The sequence below is a fragment of the Bufo gargarizans genome, chromosome 8 (assembly GCF_014858855.1).
Source record: "Bufo gargarizans isolate SCDJY-AF-19 chromosome 8, ASM1485885v1, whole genome shotgun sequence".
In the NCBI taxonomy this organism is placed as follows: Eukaryota; Metazoa; Chordata; class Amphibia; order Anura; family Bufonidae; genus Bufo; species Bufo gargarizans.
Window position 1 is genome coordinate 12,386,769 of NC_058087.1, and position 25,725 is coordinate 12,412,493.

The following is a 25,725-nucleotide window of genomic DNA, read 5'->3' on the forward strand; positions in this document are numbered from 1 at the left end:
ACAATAAATAAATAAAAAAACACATCTTCAAAGTTGTGGGCATGTTCTGTAAATTAAATGATGCAAATCCTCAAACAATCCATGTTAATTTCAGGTTGTGAGGCACCAAAATACAAAAAAAGTCAAGGGGGTGAATACTTTTGCAAGGCACTGTATATGATGGCCCTGGCTCACCAGATCAAGAGCCAGTCTTTGCTAAAGGCCCTCTGTTGGAGTAAAGTCTTAAGCAGGGTAAACCCTTTTGCAACATCCATTTGCAGATGGAAGTGAATTGTTCAGTGCTTTAGTAACCATCTCTGTCCACTACACACAGTGGACAGAGCTGTGGTTCCAGTGCTGGAGCTACTTCAGAACATCTGATCGGTGGAGATGGTGGTGTTGGACCCCACCAATCTGATATTGATAACCTTTCATAAGGATATGCCATCAATGAAAAAAGTGCCCTAGAACCCCTTTAATGAGATGATTAGTGAATCAAAGCTTGCATGTCTTGATAGGTTAGAAGAGTTCCTGGCTCAAGTGGTCACCTCCATAAAACAGAAGATGGAGATTGGGAATGGAGTGACGATGAATTGGATGAAAAAAGCCCAGAATATAAAGACTCCTTATCCAAAGAGAAGGTATTATGGTACTTCCTCTCTTGTATGTGCATCTGTGTACCATATTGTGTATACGGTGGGTTTCATGTTTTTGTTCCTCTCTTTTTTGTGTAGCCAAGAAGAATTAATGATGACAATGAAAATGAAGAGGTAAGATGTTATTTCCTTAGCTGAGTTTCAACTTTTATGAACTACCAACTTTTTGTGTCTGCCACTGCAACAAAGCCTAATCCACCACCCTTGTTGCATTGTATATTACAGTTTTATTTTACAGAGATTTACAGGGGTTTTCTGAGACTTTTTATTACTGATGACCTAGTCTCTGGATAGGTTATCAGTATCTCTCCGATCAGCTACTTGAGAAGGCAGCGGCACTCACAGTAGTGCGACAACCTTCTCCAGCTTTTTCTAGGCCAAGTAATGTCACGTTTATCGGTCACATGGCCTAGGTGCAGCTCAGCCCCATTGAAGTGAATGGGGCTGAGTTGCGATACCAAGCACAGCTGATGGCGCTGTACATATGAAAAGGGGTATATATACTGTAAATAATACAGACAATTGCAATAAGCAGGAACAAGACGAGTTACAAACTGGTACAGAAGGAGAGGACCCTGCCCTTACAATCTACGAGGTATGGAGGAAGGACACAGTAGGCACTGTGCACTGTTCTTGGTGAGCCAGTACCTTCTCAAACAGGTTGTCAGAACCCCGCCAATCAGATTCTGATGACCTATTCAGGGGATAAAAGTCTCAGAAAACCCCTTTAAGCTGCATAAAAAATTCAGTAACTTTGCAAATACATCTGTAGTTACAGACTGATTTATATCCCACAGAAACATTAACAATTTTGCAATAGGGAATATGCTGTTCCTAAGCATCAACTGGACGATAACATGTTCTAAGAAACACACATTTCCCCGCTACTCTATAGAGTGGTGAATTGGGATCCTAAAGTGGCCCTGGAAAATAATACCTAAAAATTGCCCCATATTGTAGGAGGGTCTAAATTGACAGGAGGCGATGTAACAAAAGTAGGGGGGTCCGCAATACCATAGCGCAAAATAACACATACCACAGTGCTGGACAGTATATTGTCCCAAAAGCTGTCCTTCTGAGTTGGCCATCATTGGAGGCCATTTTCCCCTTCTAATTGTCTCTGATTAAGATATGGAGCAGGAGGCTCAGGAGGTGAGATGCGGGACATAGTTGAATTCAGGAGGGCATGTCGCTGGCCGGGTACATGAGTACCTGATTGTCAGGTTAATTACAACTGATAGCTTATTATGTACCCAGTCAGCGGCAGAGAAGAAGGCTTGGGCGGACCCCCTGGGCATCGGCCCACCAGGAAATTTCCCTGTAAGGTCTGTGGCCAATCCGCCCCTAACTCTATAGGTGTTTGCAGAGGATTACCTAGTCCTAGACCAGTGGTGGCGAACCTATGGCACGGGTGCCAGAGTGGGCACTCGGGGCCATGTTATAAGGGAAAATCATAATGATTGAGTCCCCATATCCTAGTAACCAATGGGATTTTCACACAGCCCCATTCACTTCTATGGGGCCTGCGTTGTGAAAAACGCACAATATAGAGCATGCTTGCACAAGTGATGCCTGAAAATCACTGCTCATGTACACAGTCCCATAGAAATGAATGGGTCTGGATTTAGTGCAGGTGCAATGCGTTCACCTGACGCATTGCACCCGTGCGGAAATCTCGCCCATATGAAAGAGGCCTTAGGGTGATCCATCAGAAGAAGAGAGAGACAAAAACAGCAGAATCCATTAAAAAATGGATCCTGTTGCATCAGTTGTCATCCGTTTCAGACATTTCCGTCTGAGATCCGTTTTTTTTTAGACTGAAACAAAAGTAACTGCATGCAGGACTTTTTTTTCCCGTCTAAACGGATCTCAGACGGAAATTGCTCAAACGGATGACAACTGATGCAACGGGAGCCGTTTTTTACTGGATCTTGTTTTTTTCTCACTCTCTCTTCTTTTGACGGATCAGAAGAACGTAAAGCAAAATGGTGATGTGAACAAGCCCTTAAAGGGGTTTTCCAGGAATTGATAATGATGACCCATCCTCAAGATAGTTTCACCATTATCACATCGGCGAGTGTTTGGGTTCCGACCCCCCAGCCGATCGGGTGTTTCAGGGAACCACCATGTTCACCGTAGCTCTGGTGAGCGATGCAGGCTCCCGGCAGCTTTCCAAGCACAGCACCATATATTGTATAGCAACTGGGCTTATTATTGCAGCTCAGCCCCATTGAATTGAATGGGGCTGAGCTGCAACCAGGCCACATGACCGATGTACGTCACATGGCCTAGGAAGAGGCCGCGGCTCTCACTGAGCACCAGCCTCTTCTAACAACTCCCGGGACCGCCGCCAATTTGATATTGATGACCTACCCAGTAGATAGCTCATCCACAAAGCCAAATTCGCAGCAGCGAATCGATTTAAACTGAAATAGTGTAAAAAACAACAACAACAAAAAAATACTTAACTGATCCATTTGCTAGCGACAAGCCGGCTGCGGCCCTCTTGCTTTAAGATCTTGGCCGAAATCCCATGCATGGTGAGGTATGACGTTGCAACGCCAGCCGTTGTGATGACGTCATCTCATGCCAAATTTGAGATTTCGTGCCAGACCTTTAAGCAAGATGGCGGCGCTCGGCTCTTCGTGAGCAAATGGCTCCCTGTCATTGCACCCACTACTTACAAAGAAATGCGCTTCATGACAAAGTAATTCGTCACTAAGCGGATTTTTTGGTAGAATTCAGCGAAGCAGCAAATTTTTTAATACTTCCCTCATCGCTAGTCATCAATATAAATTTCCAGATAACCTCTTTAAACGTCACCTGTGAATAAGTGATAAATGATTATTTTATTTTTTTGGGGAAAACTTTTGGTGACATTACAAATTGTAATTAATCGTGAAAAATACAAAGTAAACGATTATAGTTTAGAGAAGATTTGTAACACCGGATCCATTGCAAAGACAAGGAATCCTGCTGGTGCTGAAATTACAGATACAATTACAGCGGTAAAAGCTGATGTTGCGTTGAATGCACATGGAAATTGAGTAATCAGAGTATGAAATGGTGCCTTCTCTTTGCCTGAATATTAAGAGTGGTCTACGATTAAAAAGCCATTTACACGGATGTTAACGGTATGCTTAGACATGGCTGCATAGGAAAATATTATTGCTGTGATTATCTAGGAGATCGTTTTGGATGCATACCTTGTAGAATGGAACGCTGCGTTCACATTGGGTCCAGGACAAACCATAGGCCAAAGTCAAGAAATGTTCCCAGAAATGTTTCTATTAAAAATAGATGTGTCTAGTTCAACAGATACATTTATTTATTTTAATATTGCCTATTTGCATTGACTAAAAACAGACCTGTCGATATACTGTGGCACTCTGTTTATGGCACACTTGCCAACATTTGGAAGTTGGCTTGCAGCAGAATGATCAGTCCAGCGCGGAAAGTGTGGACACATCCTCTTTGGTGTGACCTCCTTTGTACAGAAGCCTGCCCCCTTCAATAAACTTGGACCCTAGTGATGCAGAACCCCGGTACCACCTACATTTACAGTCCATGGAGGGCTAGGAGAAAGCAGCTCTCCATGCTCTGCCCGGGAGATTTGGCAATTCTTATTGGAGTCCAGGAGGTCTCTCCTGTTTCAAGGAACCTTCTGGATAGGTTGACTAGTGTGGTTTATGGGTTGGATTTTATTACATTTACAATTTTTGCAATTTAGCTGCTAGAGCATCCAAGAATGCAGCAAGGCTCATAGTTATCTCTGCCTTCCCCGATCCTCTGATCCATCTCACCAGTGACTGCCATGGCGGCCTTCAGTCACTGGGCTGGGGGGGGCAAATAGATGAAGAAGCGCTCCCCTCAGGAATTCGACAGTTCAACTTTGAGTCTGTTCTTTTGTTTGTGGGGCCAAAAGGACCTTGAAGGATTCTAAAAGAAAAGTCTTTGGGGGGGAATAATAACGAAATTGTCTATAAGAAAAACTTTCTTTCTTGCCCATAGAAACCAATCACAGTACAGCTTTTTTTTTTTTCTTAGGCTAGTTTCACACTAGGGACCTGGCAAGCATGTAGCATTCGCATCTGCCGCTATGGTAGTTACGCCCTTTGAATGTCCCTGTCTGGCCCCATTAAGTACAGTATTTCACAAAAGTGAGTACACCCCTCACATTTTTGCAAATATTAAATTTTATCTTTTCATGGGACAACACTGAAGATCTGACATTTTGATACAATATAAAGTAGTCAGTGTACAGCTTGTATAACAGTGTAAATTTGGTGTGACCTCAAAGTAGCTCAACACACAGCCATTAAAGGAGTTGGCCACTTTCTGGTTACTGTTAATCAATGTATTTGCAACAAGATTATATGGCATTTACTAATATACCCTTTGTTGAAAGTCTGTGCCATTTTCTATATTTCTTAAGCCATACCCCCTTGTTTGCTAAGTCTTTTGTTCTGTCCACACAGAGGTCTTGTCCATAAAATGGCTGCAGATGGAGGGCCATGTGACCAGGCAAATCGTCTCCATGTCATGTCTCCTCTGTTCAAATACACTGCCCCTGCCATCTGTACTTGCACTGTTGGGAGTTTAGTGCAGGTACGGTGTATTTGAATGGAGGAGACATGGAGATGATTCCCTTGGTCACATGACCCTCCATCAGTGGACATTTTATGGACAGGACCTCTGTGCGAACATAACAAAAGATCTAATATACAATGAAGCATACCATAAGAAATATGGAAAATGGCCCAGAATATCAACAAAGGCTATGTTAGTAAGTGTCAGATAATCTTCTTACCTACACATTGGTAACAAGTAGACAGAAAGTGGCCAACCCCTTTAATGTCTAGACCTCTGGCAACAAAAGTGAGTAGACCCCTGAGTGAAAGTGGCCAAATTGTGCTCAATTATCCATTTTCCCTCCTCCGTGTCATGTTAGTGTTACAAGTCTCAGGTCTGAATGTCGAGCAGGTGTGTTAAATTTGGTGTTATCGCTCTCACACTCTCTCATACTGGAAGTTCAAGCTAATGAAAAAGAACTCTCTGAGGATCTGAAAAAAAGAATTGTTGCTCTACATAAAGATGTTCTAGGCTATAAGAAGATTGCCAACACCCTGAAACTGAGCTGCAGCACAGTGGCCAAGACCATACAGCGGTTTAATAAGACAGGTTCTACAGTAGGTCAGCCTGTCAGTGCTCCGACCATACACTGCACACTGCAACAAATTGCTCTGCATGGCTGTCGTCACAGAAGGAAGCCTCTTCTAAAGATGATGCACAAGAAAGCCTGCAAACTGTTTGATGAAGACAAGCAGACTAAGGACATGGATCACTGGAACCATGCACTGCGGTCTGATGAGACCAAGATGAACCTTTTTGGTTCACATGTTCAAGTGTGTGGCGGCAACCAGGTGAGGATTACAAAGACAAGTGTGTCTTGCCTACAGTGAAGCATGGTGATGGTAGTGTCATGGTTTGGGGCTGTATGAGTGCTGCCGGCTGTGGGGAGCTACAGTTTATTGAGGAAACTAGGAATGCCAACATGTATTGTGACATACTGAAGCAGAGCATGATCCCCTCTTTTTGGAAACTGGGCCACAGGGCAGTATTCCAACATGATAATGACCCCAAACACACCTCCAAGACGACCACTGCATTGCTAAAGAAACTGAGGGTAAAGGTGCTGGACTGGCCAAGCATGTCTCCAGACCTAAACCCTATTGAGCATCTGTGGGGCATCCTCAAACGGAAGGTAGAGGAACACAAGGTCTCTAACATCCACCAGTTCTGTGATGTCATCATGGAGGAGTAGAAGAGGATCCCAGTGGCCACCTGTGAAGCTCTAGTGAACTCCATGCCCAAGAGAGTTAAAGCAGTGCTGGAAAATAATGATGGCTACACAAAATATTGACACTTTGGGCACAATTTGGCCATTGTCACCTAGGGGTGAACTTTTGTTGCCAGCGGTCTAGACATTAATAGCTGTGTGATGAGTTATTTTGAGGGCAGACCAAATTTACACTGTTATAGATACAAGCTGTACACTGACTACTTTACATTGGATCAAAGTGTCAGATCTTCAGTGTTGTCCCATGAAAAGATATAATAAAATATTTACAAAAACGCGAGGGGTGTACTCACTTTTGAGAGATACTGCATAATGGGGAAAGGCAGAGATCCGTCCGCAACCTGGGAAATGTGCCAAGGTTCGTCTGGATCTCCACCGGTCCTCTTCACGATCCTTAGCACTAGTGTGAAACGTGCCTTACAGTGCTCATGAAACATAAAAGCTGTGCTGTGATTGGAGTGATATTAGTGTGGCCAGTTTTCTCATTTGAAGACATGTTGCACTCATTGTATTTATTTTTTCATGTACATTGTAATAAAGAAATAAAGCTGTCATGCTCGAGGTCCTCATAAGCCTGCAGAGAACAGGTCCCGGCCGCAATAAATAATTTCTGCATTCTGGCCTCAGTAGAAAAGTGGGGATTATTTTTTGCTGCCTGTCAAGCAGCATAACAGTGATATATTTATGATGTGAGCCTAAATATTCCTCTGGTCTTTGCTTCTAGACTTGCACAGACAGCGATACACAGACACGGCTGCAAAATCTGAACCTACAGGTAACTAAAAAACAGCTGCACATCATGTTTTTTAGGAACTTTCCATGACTGAATACATTGGGAATGTCTTTCTATTATGAAAAAAAAACAATGTAATGCAATAATAAAGAATGAATACAAGTTGAAAAATATGCAGAAAGGGGGGCAGCTGATGGAGGATGTACTCCAAGTGCTGATTCAGGGTAGAGAGGGGCACTGGCAGCAGAAGTTTATTACAAACTTTTAATGATAATGGGAATTCATATTAGGGATCCTGTAAAAAAAATGGATCCTGTGTATCAGTTAATGCACAGTAGCCTTAAAAAACAGATCCTTTTGCACATTTGTCATCTGTTTGAGCCACTGGACCACAAATGGAGATTTGTATGTTCTTGGGGGGAAAAAAAGGTTTCCTTTTGGAGACGGACAAGTTGGTGTAGGGAGTCTTATAGGTCAGCCAATGCTGACCACAGAGATTATTTTTGTCCTCCTGGATAACCGCTCATTTACATTCCCTTCTTTCCAGGAAGCATTGCTTGGTCTATAAGACTTACTTTGCCAGCTTAGCAGCCTCCACAATGAGAAACACAGCTCCCCCAGATCCAACAACCAATACCCTGTTCTGCACTGACGAGGGGCAAAACCCCAAAATAGCAGCCTGTGGAAGGACCTCATTTTTTTTCTTATGGAAAGATTTTTCAGCACTGGGGTCCTAGGTTCAAATCAAACCATTGACAACATCTGCATGGCGTTTGTATGGTTTCCCTGTGTTTGCATGGGTTTCCTCCGGGTACTCCGGTTTCCTACTGTCGAACTTTATTTTTTAATAATGATTTTGAGCCCCATTGGGGACAGCTTAATGCTAATGTCTGTAAAGTGCTTTTGAATATGTCAGCGCTATATCACTGCATAAAATAAATACATTCTGATTCTTGGCTTCTATTTTGGCTTGGCTTTTGGCCCAAGTCATGCTCCAATGTCTGTTAAAGGGTCAGACATTGAGGTATAGGATAGTCATCCAATAAGTGGCAGTAGAGAGTCAGCTTTTTTGATAAGAGCTTATTTAGATCCACCCAGATGAAAGAAAGATTATCTCCCCAGGTCCCCCCACAGTGTATCAGGCCTCATCCACACACTAGCAGACAGAGGTGGAAAGGGTATCATTCTTATCTCCATCACTAATGGTAAAAAAAAAACTAAAAACTTTAGGGTGGTTTCACAGAAAGGTCCAGATTTACTAATGTATCCGCTCCAAAAATATGTCCAAAAAGTTGCTACTTGACGCAATTTGGTGCATCTAGGGCTAAGAACAGGCTCAGACAAGAAGGCAGCCCCCATAATCATGTTCAGGAAATAGAATTAATAAAATCAGAGCATAAAAAAGTTTAGAAAAAAAAAAATGAATACTTGCCGTTGTCTGGTTTTTACTAGCAGAAAAAAAAAAATCTGTGACAATGTGTTTCTAAAATAACCTACATTTTGTGTATTTTAGGCACAATCCAATGAAAGCTATCTTGAAAATAGACCTCCATCTGCTATTAACCTTGTTCTAAGATTAAGGTAAGAAATGCTGTTTCCTCCAGGTGCTATACATTCTGAAGCTTGTTCACATAGGGTGTTCCAAGACACCGGTAATTTTCTGTTGTTTTCTTGTCTGATAATCCTCTAATTTATGTGTGCGTGCATCTGTCTATTTTGCATAAAAATGGAAAAGTTATAAGAAGGAACATAGAAGCTTTTATGTACTGATGGCATCAAAGGGAACCTGTAAGTTTTTCTCCACTATGCTGCTATTAGTGTTCCTGTAGATTGGCTCTTTTCTTGTGCTGCATTAAGAGCATGGTTTAGTAAAATGAGATGTTTAATGCACTGCCTATAAATTTGCTTTCTGGAGTCAAGGAGGTGAAGCTGCTGCTCGACTGAGAAGTCAAGGTGGCCATGCCCTAAACCTACCCATTTGGCTTGATTAATGTGTCTGAGGACAGGTTATGTCATCTCAAGCTTCTCCGAAAACTACGCAAGTGCCATTGTCTTCTAGTTCCTTCACGTTCACCATATTCCAGCTTCACTGGTATACTGCATATGTGCTAGAAGCCAACATCCTGTCAGAAGTGGATTTCACATGAGCTTGAGATGATGAACTCTGTCTTAAACAACGTCAGTCAAGACATATCGGGCATGTTTTCCCGTGGCCCCTTTGACTCTTCTACTTAGCAGCTCCACCTTTTCCGCTCCAGCAAGGTAATTTGCAGACTGTACTTGCTGCAAATAAACAAGTGCTGATGTAACTTCTACTGGTGGTGGTGTAGTGCCAAAAAATGAAGAAGATGTTGGTTTGCCAATTTAGTAATGAGTAAAGCATGGGCTCCGCCATGCATGGGCCATGAGTGGCGTTAAAATTGCAAGGTTTCCGTGTGAGGATTTTTTGTGATACCACAAGTTGGCTTTTAGCATTCAGGTACGACCACGTGGTCAGGTTTCCTGATGCAGTTTTGGAAACCAAAACCAGGAGTGGATTCCAAAAAGAGGAAATGTCTTATATGTCTATTATATTTTCTCTCATTTTGTGGCCATACCCTTAAAGTCAACTTATAGTAATGGTACAGTTTTACAGCAACTTTCTTGCAAGTCAGATGTCTACCTGACATTTTGAATCATTAGTAGAGGTTCCTAGGTTTCCATACCTATAAGGAGATATGTTACACATCTACTATACATGCAGACACAGCATTATGTGTCAGATGAGGCATGTTGTCATGTATGGGAACCGATCCGTACTGCGTACCAAACAAAGCAACCCTAAAGAGCTGTCCTGTGTCACAAAATTCATTGGTTGCTATATTACATTTAGGATTGTGATTCCAGACATTTCTTCTTGATGGATGCCGTCTGTGTATTTTTGAGGACAAATCTGTTTACAACCATGAAAGTCTCAGACTTGTTTAATTTGATCGGCTGCTCATTTATAGTAGTGTCAGTCTAGCTCTGTGAATCAGTCTTTGATGGATATGAAACTGTCTTTTTTAAGACAAGTTTGTTTATAAGACATAACAAATTATAAAGAATCTGAAGAGTCATAGAGTTTGATCTGCTAAGTATTTGCCATTGGCATGCTCCAACAATACTGGTTGTCCTCTGCTGTCAGCGCACCTTATTGACCTCTTTTCTGCCTACAGGTATTTGCACCTTTCAAATAAATTCTAATTCTAGAATAGTGTCCCTATACTTTCAGTAATTTAACATTTCAGTGAATTTTGGTTGTAAAAGTTAGAGATGGAATGTGATTAAACTGGTCTATATTTTTCTCAATTTGTGTGTCAAAGTTTTGTCTCTTAAACCACATTTTAGGTACATTTTTTCTTCTTTTGTGCTAATTTTATAATGTACTTTTTTGTTTGCATTCACTGCGCAAAATACAGCATTTTAAAGTGTTTCCTTACTTCAGAAAGATGCATTTTATGGGAATGTGGAAAAGGTAGTAGCCATTGCTCAACCCCCTAGCATTTAGAAGTCATCACCTGGGAAACGTGCCTCCAAGCACCGTAATACATGGTGTTGACGGAAATCAATAACCATTCATCTTTGAATTCGGTTCTCTCAGTGCCGAAGCCACTATTTGAAGTGACTCTATGCCCTGGATGATAGATGAGGTTAGAATACGTCATAATTAAAGGGGTTGTCCAACTATAATGAAGGCTCATGTAGGATACATAGACTCAAAACCTCTAACTTATATGGGGCCTGTAGATAAAGATGGGGCCCTGTTAGTCCAATCCCTTTGTTAACATGAACCTATGCCAAGAAGAGGTTGCGTTTTAATCTTCACTATGGAATCTTATACCCTCTGTTCATCCTTAGTTTTCGAAAAAAAATATTTTTCCATATACTGTAAGTCCCTCTGAGGGTAACACACATTACTTTATAGATAATAGTAGATTTTATAGTAGACTACAATAGTAGGCTTGGAGATTGTAGGTCCTCGTTGGCAGGCTTCGCCTTCCCTGTACCAGTTAATAACTTCATGCTTATTGCACTTGTTTAGTTCTATATTATGTATGTCTTCCCCCTTTTTAGAGGAGTAGCGCCATGAAATTAATGGCACTTAAAGGTTATCCCTAAGAATGTCAGATGGGTGCGTTTCTTATGTCAGGACCCACTCCTATCATCAGAACGGGCTGCCCCCAAAGTGAAGGAGAGCACACTGCACGCCCACCCTCCATTCACCACTATGGGAGTTCTGAAAATAGCCAAGTGCGGACTCAGCTATTTCTTGCCCTCCCATAGCAGTGAATGAAGAGGTGACTGTGCGTCGTGCACAGTGTGGTTTGCATTTACTGCTGTGGATCATCTGCAAATAGCTAAGCGCACTTGCTCAGCTATTTTCAGATCTCCCATAGCAATGAACGGAGAGCATGCCTTGCTCTCTTTTGTTCCGGGGACTTATTCTGGATATAGGAGCAGGTCCCAGATGTGGAACCCACACCTATCTGGGGATACCCCTTTAAAATAAATAATATTGTTTCATCTCCAGTTAACCAGTTGTTACTCTTCTCTATTCTTCATGGACCCAGTTCGATACTGCAGGAAATGCCCAACCAGCCATTCGCTAGCTGAGGCTGGTTACAGTTGCAGCCAGTAATTGGCTAAGTGGGCATCCCCTGCCATTTCCTGTGTGTTGAATACAGACCAGTAAGCAAAGACCAGTTTGGATCTGATAGGTGTTGGCACGACAGAGGCTGTGATTCAGTGTGTTAATTAATACTTCTTTTATTTTTTAACTCCATTCTGCTTCTTATCTAAGAAAAATGTATCTCACCAGACATCAACTTCAAGTCAGGAGATTCAACTCCAACATTTTATTAAGAATATAAATATAAGTGAAGCCATTGTCATTTCTGAACACAATGGAATCTAATTGTCACTATTTGTTCTTGTCTTATAAGCCACAGTAATAGGAAGATACATGTTTTTTTTAACCTTATTGAATATCTTGGTGTGACGAGGATTAATACTCTCCGATGACTTATTGTCAAGATTAATTGCTGTCATACATGAAAGTGGCTGCAGGCTCGCTGAATACTTCATTATGTTTTTTTCTTCTTTGTGGGATCACAGTAAGAGATTTTTAATGAGTTTCTTTCACACTCCAGCGGTCCGTCTCTGGCAGGAATAAAGTATGGCTGTTTTACAAGATGCATGTTTAGAACATTTTTCACTGGGAGATTTGATCAGCAACGGTGAAGAAATGACATACTCCTTTTAAAAGAACATTGTGACTGTCTAATAGGAGCTGAGTTTTAGAGCGATGTCCTCATCAATGCAACCACAAAGGTGGACTGCGGGGACATATTGGGATTGTTATGGAGTGTGGAGGGCACTTCAATCTCAGTTCACTGGTTATAGGCAGTAGACCTCTATGCATATTATCAGCTGTGACTTTTCGATGATCTTGAGAAGTGCAGTCAAACGTAAGTTCCTGCTTAATGTGCTATGGTAGCAGAATACACAACTTATAAAAGCCCTTCCTTATATGAACACTAAACAGAGGGTGCACCTAGTCTTTCTGCTGCCTAAGGCGAAAAATTTAACTGCACCCCCAATGCTAAATTCTTAACCTAACCCCTTCCATCCAGCCCAATGTTAAAGACTTTCTTTATCTTCTCTAGTTGGACCATACCACCATGATGATTTCTTTCAGCCATCTCTTGTCTCTGCAATGTTTGACAAACAAAAAATACCCCCTTATAATATGTGCCAGTACAAGTAAATGCCTCCTTATAATATGTGCCAGTACAAGAAATGCCTCCTTATATATGTGCCAGTGCAAAAAATGCCCCTTCTGTGTGCCAATCCAAAAATGCCTCCTAATAATTTGTGCCAGTACAAAAAAAAAACTTTTTATGCCCCCATTAGAACCGATATCCTCATAGTGCCTCCCCCTTTGTTATGTGTGCCAGTACAAAAAAATGCCCCCTTACAATACAAAATGCCCTTTTTTAGTGCCGCTAGTAGAACCAATGCTCCCCCCAGTTATAATAATGCACGCCATAGTGATCCCACAGCATGTTCTCAAATAAAAATAATAAAATCCAATACTTACCTCCATGCGGCTGTCAGGATGCAGTGCAGAACACCGGCCTCTTCTGAACGGTGTCCTGAGCTGTATGCTGCCCAGCTCAGTTGGTATGATGATGATGATGATGACGTCATTCCACCACCCACACCAGCCTCTGATAGTTTTCAGTCCTATTGTCTGTAACCTATCAGAGGGAACGGCAGGGAGACACCGCTCCCGTTCCCCTACCGCAGCATTCAACTGTATTGCTATCCTTAGAATACAGAAAGATAAGCTCTTCCAAAATGGAAGCGCTCATTGCCTATGACCTTGCTGAAGCCCCCACTTGTCCCGAGATGGCGCCATCTGAGGCAATTGCCTCGCGTCGTTGGCGGCGGGTCCCTGACACTAAACCTAGTAAATGCACAAAAAAATCCTAGTACTTCCTCCCATAAACTGTTCCATTTATTTGATCCTGTTTTTCCTCATATAATAAAGACTGAAACAGTGTGTAGAGAATTCTTCTATATTTGCAGAACGTCAGCCATTTCCCCCTCCTTCTCACAATGCTATGTCTTGCTGTGAGGCAGCTGCTCGCAGCAGGAGCCTCCTCCTACTGCTCTGTCTGTAGTTACTGCTGTCCTGTGCGCTCAGGCGCCAGCTTCCCATGGGTGAATTAGGGCTTGTATATCATTGTACCACTGTCTTCAGCATGCTGGGTTTAATCTTCTGCTTGGTGAGCTGCTTATATCCAATTGCTAATCAGCTGCCCCTGTATAGCTGTGCTGCTGATCTCACTGTCTTGCCTGTGAAACTGATGCCTGTTGGTCTCTACAGATCTTGCTAGGTCTCTCTAGCTAAAGCCTTTGAAAGAGCTATTATCTGTTTGTCTGTCTGATTCCTGACCTGTGCATGTTCACTGTAATGATCCTGTGCCAACTGCCGTTAACTTTGGATTGTTTCACGAATTTGCATGAACTCTGCCAGCTCTGATCTCTGCCTGTTTCCTGACTACGTGTTTGCCTGTTCCCTTGGTCAACAGCGAACCACCCCGGGACTATTCCAAGAGCTAATGGCCTGGTGGCTCCCCTGCAGTGAAGTCCAGATCTCTCCAGGATAACGCCCTTAGGTCTAGCCCAAAGTCAGACTGGTTGGTTGGCACAGTGGTTCCACAACCATTGCCTGTCACAGTCTGCATTAAGAAACAGAGAATGGTAAACCGCACCTCTTGTCTTACCCTGCCCCATCAGCTATCTGACAGTCAAAAATGGAAGCAATCAGTTTCTACAAGATATTGTGGACTGCAAGTCTATCTCCTCTTTACGGTTATCATCTGTGCAGTATGTAGGTTTACTGTTCTTTCTTCATCCAGGAATTCTGACAAAGTAGCACAATAAAAGTGGTCATGTTATTTTCTTGAAGCAACACAGTCCCTCCACTGCAATAGCTGATAATGTTTGGCTGATTGCCATGGATTTGGCTTCAGATGGTCATCAGCACCTGCTGGAGGGAAAATGTAGTATATATGGCGGCCATTCTATGTAATACATGTATGGCATGATTCCATCAAAGAAAGAGCCACTATTTGTGGGTCTTCATCGGGCATATGGATGGCGGTTACCTTTGTGCAGCCACCTGGCTGCATTTACCACTACTTATTTACTGCATTTATCAAAACTGGCTCCATTTACAAAATGTAAGGTTTTCTACTTGTGGGTCAATACGTTGCACTTCTTGTGTAGGCTTCATATTGTAGTATCTACACCCCCCTATCAAGTCTATTCTGACTGCTGAATGTAAGAACCAGACAAACACCCTTCTGCTCAATGCCAGGCTATATTATGTATTCAGTGTCCTGACTCAGAGATTGGCTTACACGTCTGGACCTGAAAATCTATTAGACAAATTAGGAAATGAGTGACAGACAGTGTAGCCGAGAATTGAAAGACCTTTCGCTTTATTAGAATTTTAATATGTACCGCAGCTAGGAGTTCACCTTTAGAAATCTAGAAACAAAAGTAAAGTTTTGTCCTTGCTCACATTTCAGCTGACACCAGGATGTAGAGAAGTGATTTTAATACAGAACATTGCCCTGCCGATTCTTACTGACACGCTCTGAAAGGCTCTGCTCTTATGTTTGAGGTATAGGTGATGGAAAAATATGCTTTTTATGCATTCAGTAACATTTTTTGAGAATTCAAATTAACCGCTTAGTGACCAGCTTGTTTTGGGCCTTAATGACCAATAGATGTTTTCTTTTCATTTTTTCATCATCGCCTTCCAAGAGCCAGGGGCATTGCTAGGGTCTAAAAACATCCGGGGCGCAAGCCCACTGTGTTGAAATTGCACATTAAAGGCGTGCTTAAAGGGGCGTTCTGGTTTACGCAATTATATAATACTACATTCAGTAACTTTCCAATATCTCTTATGTTTCATTTCCTCACCACTGCAGAAATGTTTGCTTGGGTCCTTTAATATTGATGAAAGTTCCAGCATAGAAAGAGACCCCTAAAATCACGAATTTAATGATATACCTTAAAAAGATCCCTGTTGGATCTACTATACAAAACACAAAAATTAAAAAATACATACAGGATATGTGACCGATAATTACATCCAGAGACTAGATAATAACCTGGGGTACGGGGATAATTGTCCCTATATCTACCCCTATCCTACAACCTCAGCCCAGGGAAGGCTTTAATATTGATGAAGTGAACCCTGGGCAACCCCACAGATTATCCCCCCACCCCCCTTGTACTTGTTCCGCTGATCCGCTACTTGTTGGTTGCGCGGGCATGAGTTCAGTCATTTTGGTGCGCAATCCCGTTTTGTGGTCTCACGGGAACACGCGCCGCAGTATTGCGCACGAAAGTGACTGAACTCATGCCCTCGCAGCCCACAAGTAGCGGATCAGCGGAACAAGTACAAGGGGGCTGGGGGGGATGATCTGTGGTGGGTTGCCCAGGTCCAATCAATATTAAAGGGCCCTGGAATAGCCCAAAATAAAAATAATAAAAAAATGCTACCAGGCCAGCATAACTTTCGGGGCACTGGACAAAATATCCGGGACTCAAGCCCTGAATGTTTTGACCTAACGACGCCCCTGCAGAGAGCTATAATGTTTTCATTTTCCATCTATGTAGCTGTATGAGGGACAAGTTGTAGTTTTTCATAGTGCCATTTTGGGCTACACATAGCGTACTGATGAACTTTTATTAACTCTTTCTGGAAGGGAGATGGGAAAAAAAAGCATCAATACTGCCACTGAGTTTTTACATTATACATTTTACAGCGTTCATTTTTCGTTAAGAATAACAACATAACTTTATAATGTGGTTCAGTACAATTACAGCGATACCAAATCCATATATATATATATATATTTTTTTTACTTTTTGCTAATTTCGCGTAATAAAACACATAAAAAAAAAAAAAAATGAAGAAAATGTTTTGGGATCGCCGCATCCTACAGTAAGAGGCAGGAAGTTCTTATTTTTCTTTCTATGGAGCTGTGTCATGGCTTGATTTTTGTGGAACGTCTTGTAGTTTTCATTGATATCATTTTGGGGGACATAACACTTTTTGATAGCTTATTATTCCAGCAATTCTGGCATGTATTTTTGTTGTGTTTTTTATTTATTTTTTTCACAGCGCTCGCCATACAGGATAACGTAAATTATAATTAAGTAGTGTGGGTCGTTACAGATAGGAAGATACCAAAAAATGTAAACCTGTCAAATGTATGTTAGAATCTCCTGGAGAGATGGCAGGACCACTATAAAAGTAGAGAGAGGGCTACTAGCGGCAGCCTTCAAATGAGCTCCCCCTGGTGGCTGCTACAGGCAGCCAGAATATTACTGTGTAGTTCTGTGTCTGTGTGAAGGGCAGCCTTCTGTGTGCACTGTTTATGAAGGGGCCGTGGATGCCACTGTTTAAGCGGGACACTTTGCTAGTTTTTTTGTTTGCTTTTGAGGGTGTGCTGTACCCTCTGACACAGTTTGTCTACTCCTTGGAAGCAGGCAAGTATGGTATGGAGGAAAATATATTGAGAAATAATGCAAAGTGTGAAAGGGGCATACACAAAGGTAAAGACATAATAATTTAGGACTGTACAAGACCCCTCCAGTCCATTTTGTGTGTCTTGTCCCTGCGATCCACTCTGTGCCTTATTTCATATACTTTAATTGTATTTTTTTTATACCATGACTATCATTTACAAGGCGAGAGCTGCAGATGGCTGAATGATATAAATTGAGAAAATGTCTGGTGATTAAGGAATTAAATAAACAAATGAGTATGGCTTGTAGGCATTTTGCAGAGGCATTCATTTTAATTACATTTCTGTAGTACGTAAAGCAATTAGTTTAGAAAAGGTGGCTGCATACCAGTGCAGAGCATACATATCATTTGCAAATTGCAATATGGAAGAAGATACCAAATGTCTCTTATTAAATAAACCTTTTTTTTTTTTAAATCAACACAAAACAATTCATTTCAAAGCAAATCTTAATTTTTGATTTATGTAGACAACAAATGTAGCGTATCCTTTTATATGTATGTTTATTAAGTTTGCTTATTTTGCCACCTTGTTTTACTCTGCACAGGAAGACGGTGACGAAGCTGCTTTTAAAGGATCTGTTGTTCTTATGTGTTGAGCACTTAAAGGGGTTTCTCCGGGCTTTTTCTATTAATGACCTAAACTCAGGATAGGTCATCAATATCAGATCGGCGGGGGTGCTGTACAGGGAGACAGTGCGCGCTGTTGTGCGCACGTGCCGTCTCCCTTCTCTCTTCCTGTCCGCTGCTGCTGTCCCATAGATGCACAGCAGCGGACAGGGGAGAGAAGGGAGAAGGCGCACTGCGCGTGCCGTCTCCCCCTGCAGCTGATCGGCGGGCACACCGGGTGTCAAACCCCCGCCGATCTGATATTGATGACCTATCCTGAGGATAGGTCATCAATACTAAAAAGCCCGGACAACCTCTTTAAAGCCTTTTTGTGAATGGGTTATGGGTTGAAATGGCTTATTCCTAACTAATTCATGTTCTCTGCAGTTCTGCTCATTAATACACGAATACCCAGTCCAAGTTTTATGTATTTGTATCATAATCGGATTATGTGGGTGTTCATGTTGTATTAAAGGGAGTCTTTCACCTAAACTGACCATTATAGAACGCTAACACCATGATGCATTATAGTCCCATATTGGAATGCTACTTACTTATAGCTGTCCGTTGCTTATTTTCGCTAGAAAACACTTTTATTCAATATGTTAATTAGGTTCTGAAGGTGCCCACAGGCGGCGTTCAAGCGTCCGGTGCCCAGGCCCCTCGTCCCTTTTCATATGAAACCCCTCCCCTTTCACCCCTCTGGCCCACCCTAGGTTCTTCAGAAATCCAGCGCCAGCGCCGTTCACACTTCATTCACCATTATGGGCAGAGGCACAAGAGCGTTTAATGCGCATGTGCCGGCCCGTACATCTAGCCGGCCTTGTGCCTCTGCCCATAAGGGGGAATGGAGTGTGCCCGTGCGGCGAATCTTGTGAACGGCACTGGCGCTGGATTTCTGAAGAACCTAGGGTGGGCCAGAGGGGTGAAAGGGGAGGGGTTTCATATGAAAAGGGACGAGGGGACTGGGCACCGGACGCTTGAACGCCGCCTGTGGGCACCTTCAGAACCTAATTAACATATTGAATAAAAGTGTTTTTTAGCGAAAATAAGGAACGGATAGCTATAAGTAAGTAGCATTCAAATATGGGGACTATAATGTAGATCATGGTGTTAGTGTTCTAAATAGCATAGTTTGCTGCCTCCAATAAAACCTCCTTCTACTCCTAATAAGACTCCTCTATTGCCGGTGACGTCATCGGCAGAGGGGGGAGTTCCTTAGTGAGGCAAGTTCCCTCCTCCAAATACTGCCTCCTCCTTCCCAGACTAACGCCCTCTGTGCCCGGTGATGTCACAGAGGGGCGGGGTTGAGCTGACATTTACCTCCTCCTGACAGCCTCCATGCTAGCTGCAGAAAGATCCTGTGTGCTGGTGACGTCACCGGGCTCCTTGCTAAGCGGAAGAAGAGGCTTAGCACACCAGTAAGGAGTCCGGTACGTCACAGAATCTTTGAAAATCTGAACTTCCGGCTGAGAATTTATGAAAGAAATACAGGGCATCAGAAAACTCTGGCAAAGGTAGGACAGGAATGTATGTAATAGTTATGTGCTTGTTGTACCCTTACAACAATGTCCCCAATCCCGGACAACCCCTTTAACTACATGACTGTACTTAAGTTTTATTTAGCCTCTATTTTTATAATGTTTCTGTGGGGATTCGACCTCACAACCATTTACATTAAAGGCAAGAACCTTAAGGTTTTTCAGCAATGACTTAACACTGAGCTCTATAGCCCAGTGGTTAAGGTACTTGTCATGCTTGGGAATACCCCGTTCACCTTCATAACACTGATTCCATATATGGACACATCCATATATGGAGTCAGAGCAGGGACCCCTAAAGCTGGGAAATTCCCCCACTCTGGAGTCCCAAATGTGCAGCAATCTGCGATCTGCCAGACTGAAGCAGGGGGGCCCTTAGAGGATCGTGGCCCTGGGCAATTGCCCCTGATGATAAGGCCAACCTTTTTGTGAAATTGTCATATATTCAACTTAATTTGTTATTAAGGGGGACTTGTCACCTCTCTTGACATTTGCCAACTACTTGCACTCCTCGTGTAATATCACCTGGAACATCTATTTATAAAATACTAAACAGAAGGACTCGGCTTCTCCCGGGTATATTTCATCTATTTCATTCAATGTTTCTGTGTGTCGTTAAAAGATATCGAGAGTATCCCCCATAACAGTGACCTCTACATCACCCCGCCCCACTGTCTGCTGAGCTGTGTATCTAATCCTATCCTGTGTGATACTGCTTGCTGAGCTGTGTATCTAATCATATCCTGTGTGATACTGTCTGCTGAGCTGTGTATCTAATCTTATGGTGTGTGATACTGTGTGCTGAGCTGTGTATCTAATCCTATCCTGTGTGATACTGTCTGCTGAGCTGTGTATCTAATCCTATCCTGTGTGATACTGTCTGCTGAGCTGTGTATCTAATCCTATCCTGTGTGATACTGCCTGCTGAGCTGTGTATCTAATCCTATCCTGTGTGATACTGTCTGCTGAGCTGTGTATCTAATATCCTATTCTGTGTGATACTGTCTCCTGAGCTGTGTATCTAATCCTATCCTGTGTGACACAGCTCAGCAGACAGTATCACACAGGATAGGATTAGATACACAGCTCAGCAGACAGTATCACACAGGATAGGATTAGATACACAGCTCAGCAGACAGTATAACACAGGATAGGATTAGATACACAGCTCAGCAGACAGTATCACACAACATAAGATTAGATACACCACTCAGCAGACAGTATCACACAGAATAGGATTAGATACACAGCTCAGCAGACATTATCACACAGGATAGGATTAGATACACAGCTCAGCAGACAGTATCACACAGGATAGGATTAGATACACAGCTCAGCAGACAGTATCACACAGGATAGGATTAGATACACAGCTCAGCAGACAGTATCACACAACATAAGATTAGATACACCACTCAGCAGACAGTATCACACAGGATAGGATTAGATACACAGCTCAGCAGACAGTATCACACAGGATAGGATTAGATACACAGCTCAGCAGACAGTATCACACAGGATAGGATTAGATACACAGCTCAGCAGACAGTATCACACAACATAAGATTAGATACACCACTCAGCAGACAGTATCACACAGGATAGGATTAGATACACAGCTCAGCAGACAGTATCACACAGGATAGGATTAGATACACAGCTCAGCAGGCAGTATCACACATGACAGGATTAGATACACAGCTCAGCAGACAGTATATCTAATCCTATCTTGTGTGGTACTGTGTGCTGAGCTGTGTATCTAATCCTATCCTGTGTGATACTGTCTGCTGAGCTGTGTATCTAATCCTATCCTGTGTGATACTGTCTGCTGAGCTGTGTATCTAATCCTATCCTGTGTGATACTGTCTGCTGAGCTGTGTATCTAATCCTATCCTGTGTGATACTGTCTGCTGAGCTGTGTATCTAATCCTATCCTGTGTGATACTGTCTGCTGAGCTGTGTATCTAATCCTATCCTGTGTAATACTGTCTGCTGAGCTGTGTATCTAATCCTATCCTGTGTGATACTGTCTGCTGAGCTGTGTATCTAATCCTATCCTGTGTGATACTGTCTGCTGAGCTGTGTATCTAATCCTATCCTGTGTAATACTGTCTGCTGAGCTGTGTATCTAATCCTATCCTGTGTGATACTGTCCGCTGAGCTGTGTATCTAATCCTATCCTGTGTGATACTGTCTGCTGAGCTGTGTATCTAATCCTATCCTGTGTGATACTGTCTGCTGAGCTGTGTATCTAATCCTATCCTGTGTGATACTGTCTGCTGAGCTGTGTATCTAATCCTCTCCTGTGTGATACTGTCTGCTGAGCTGTGTATCTAATCCTATCCTGTGTGATACTGTCTGCTGAGCTGTGTATCTAATCCTATCCTGTGTGATACTGCCTGCTGAGCTGTGTATCTAATCCTATCCTGTGTGATACTGCCTGCTGAGCTGTGTATCTAATCCTATCCTGTGTGATACTGTCTGCTGAGCTGTGTATCTAATCCTATCCTGTGATACTGTCTGCTGAGCTGTGTATCTAATCCTATCCTGTGTGATACTGTCTGCTGAGCTGTGTATCTAATCCTATCCTGTGTGATACTGTCTGCTGAGCTGTGTATCTAATCCTCTCCTGTGTGATACTGTCTGCTGAGCTGTGTATCTAATCCTATCCTGTGTGATACTGTCTGCTGAGCTGTGTATCTAATCCTATCCTGTGTGATACTGCCTGCTGAGCTGTGTATCTAATCCTATCCTGTGTGATACTGCCTGCTGAGCTGTGTATCTAATCCTATCCTGTGTGATACTGTCTGCTGAGCTGTGTATCTAATCCTATCCTGTGATACTGTCTGCTGAGCTGTGTATCTAATCCTATCCTGTGTGATACTGTCTGCTGAGCTGTGTATCTAATCCTATCCTGTGTGATACTGTCTGCTGAGCTGTGTATCTAATCCTATCCTGTGTGATACTGTCTGCTGAGCGGTAATATAAGAGATAACTGCCAGCAGTCAGCAAGAAAGTCAACTGGGTGTCCACAGTTGAGGGTGTATCCCTGCACAGAGTGACACTGGCAGCTCTGATTGGATAGTGTCAGACTGGACAGGAACCCCCCTCCCATTGCATAGATATATAATAACCTGCAGCGCTCAAGTCCCGTACAGTCGTTGTTAATATCTGCCTAGGAACTTGTAGAAACCCTTGAGCAATTTTTGCTAATATTCTCAATAGACGTTAGACCATAACAGTGGATGAGTTATGAACCTGGCCTACATGTAGATCAGATGGACGTGTGAAGAGTATATTTCTGTATCCCAGTGGTGTCCTGGTTCCTTTGCACTTATTGCAGACTCTGCATAGAGTGTTAATCCAACTAAAGTGCATTTCAGTTACACTGCGCTATACATTGGTGAACACTGTTACATTTATTGCTGGCTTTTATAAGTGTATCGAGGTGTTGGCTGATTTTTTTAACTTGTTTCATACAAATTACTTAAAAGGAATGTGTCATCAGAAAATAGGTTTAAATGATGTTTAATGTATTTTTAAGGAATTTTTGATGCTGTTATTTTTCATTTTCCATGTCAATATCTACAGTACAGACCAAAAGTTTGGACACACCTTCTCATTCAAAGAGTTTTCTTTACTTTCATGACTATGAAAATTGTAGATTCACACTGAAGGCATCAAAACTATGAATTAACACATGTGGAATTATATACATAACAAAAAAGTGTGAAACAACTGAAAATATGTCATAGTCTAGGTTCTTCAAAGTAGCCAACTTTTGCTTTGATTACTGCTTTGCACACTCTTGGCATTCTCTTGACATATTTTCAGTTGTTTCACACTTTTTTGTTATGTATATAACTCCACATGTGTTAATTCATAGTTTTGATGCCTTCAGTGTGAATCTACAATTTTCATAGTCATGAAAATAAAGAAAACTCTTTGAATGAGAAGGTGTGTCCAAACTTTTGGTCTGTACTGTATATTTAAACAGAAATCATTAAATCTTGCAGTTTTCGCACCGGCCACTAAGCCTAATAACAGGCGCCACTTCTTGGTCTGTACAGATCACTTCACTGTAGTTATCTGCTTATCTGTCATTCTTATCCTGCCTGTAATGATATCACTTCTGTGTACAGATAAGACAGGATCCACCATTCACACTGGGTGATTGTCAAAGCTTATCCATTCTTTCTTTGTACAATTACCTCTGCACAGATCACATAACAGAGGCCATTGTACAGATCATCCTGCCTGTAGACACAACATTTTTAACAATGTTACCCATATAGCTGTCACCTTACACATACAGTATTTATCTCATCACACACTCCTCAGATTCATTTCAGAGATGCATGAAGCAGGAGATTGGAGTCCTACTTAAATATTCAGAAATCACCCCAAAAGCTTACAATAAAAGTATTACCTATTAATTTCAATATTGAGAGCAGTCTTACTCCGTACTTTCTTCTGAAGGAAAATGCACGGATTGCACGTAGCCTGTATACTGAATTTTGCTCCAAGGAAATCAATAACACCTTCTTTTCTGCTAGAATTAGACAGTTGAAGTCATGGATTTAGCTGCACCTGTAGGCACTTTGGCTCATTACCTCATCTTTACACTACAGGTCATGAAGATCTTCTTGGCCTGAGCCCAGGTTGGGTCTGAAAAGTTGGCTTTGAGTTAAGTTTTTCAAGAATAAATGTTATTTTTTAGCTTAAGTCCATTCTTCTGCTTGTAGGTGACAGTGTATCATATGTTATTAAAATTGGGTAGCAAAATATATGATTATAGAGTTGCAAGAAAAAGTATGTGAACCCTTTGAAATGATTTGGATTTCTGCACAAATTGGTCATAAAATGTGATCTGATCTTCATCTTAGTCACAACAATAGACAATCACAGTCTGCTTAAACTAATAACACACAAAGAATGAAATGTTACCATGTTTTTATTGAACACACCATGTAAACATTCACAGTGCAGGTGGAAAAAGTATGTGAACCCTTGTATTTAATAACTGTTTGAACCTCCTTTGGCAGCAATAACTTCAACCAAACGTTTCCTGTAGTTGCAGATCAGACGTGCACAACGGTCAGGAGTAATTCTTGACCATTCCTCTTTACAGAACTGTTTCAGTTCAGCAATATTCTTGGGATGTCTGGTGTGAATCGCTTTCTTGAGGTCATGCCACAGCATCTCAATCGGATTGAGGTCAGGACTCTGACTGGGCCACCCCAGAAGGCATATTTTCTTCTGTTTAAGCCATTCTGTTGTTGATTTACTTCTTTGCTTTGGGTCGTTGTCCTGTTGCAACACCCATCTTCTGTTGAGCTTTAGCTGGTGGACAGATGACCTTAAGTTCTCCTGCAAAATGTCTTGATAAACTTGGGAATTCATTTTTCCTTCGATGATAGCAAGGCCCAGACCCTGACGCAGCAAAGCAGCCCCAAACCATGATGCCCCCACCACCATACTTCACAGTTGGGATGAGGTTTTGATGTTGATGTGCTGTGCCTCTTTTTTTCCACACATAGTGTTGTGTGTTTCTTCCAAACCACTCAACTTTGGTTTCATCTGTCCACAGAATATTTTGCCAGTACTGCTTTGGAACATCCAGGTGCTCTTGTGCAAACTGTAAACGTGCAGCAATGGGTTTTTTTGGACAGCAGTGGCTTCCTCTGTGGTATCCTCCCATGAAATCCATTCTTGTTTAGTGTTTTACGTTTCGCAGATTCGCTAACAGGGATGTTAGCATATGCCAGAGACTTTTGTAAGTATTTAGCTGACACTCTAGGATTCTTCTTCACCTCATTGAGATGTCTGTGCTGTGCTCTTGCAGTCATCTTTACAGGACGGCCACTCCTACGGAGAGTAGCAGCAGTGCGGAACTTTCTCCATTTATAGACAATTTGTCTTACCATGGACTGATGAACAGTAAGGCTTTTGAAGATACTTTTATAACTCTTTCCAGCTTTATGCAAGTCAACAATTCTTAATCGTAGGTCTTCTGAGAGCTCTTTTGTGCGAGGCATAATACCTTCACAGAGCCCCCAGTAGAAATAAGGCCCCCTATTGTTCTCCCAGTGGTAATAAATCTCTCTGCAGACCCCTCAGTAGTAATAAGGCCCCCATAGTTCTCTTAGTAGAAATAAAGCGGATCTATAAGTCCGTCCTTTAAAGCCCCCAGTAGAAATAAGAACGCCTAA

The 25,725-nt window shown here is 42.1% G+C and overlaps 1 protein-coding gene across 2 annotated transcripts in view; it reads left to right on the forward strand.

Moving 5' to 3' along the window:
- The window catches only part of STK39 (serine/threonine kinase 39), a 347,782-nt gene that overhangs the window by 173,952 nt on the left and 148,105 nt on the right, over window positions 1-25,725 (forward strand). For both annotated transcript variants that reach the window (XM_044303626.1, XM_044303627.1), the window contains exons 11-14: window positions 498-620; window positions 714-749; window positions 7,220-7,270; window positions 8,742-8,809. In XM_044303626.1, the coding sequence (XP_044159561.1) occupies window positions 498-620; window positions 714-749; window positions 7,220-7,270; window positions 8,742-8,809 (278 nt within the window). The remainder of the gene's footprint in view (window positions 1-497; window positions 621-713; window positions 750-7,219; window positions 7,271-8,741; window positions 8,810-25,725) is intronic.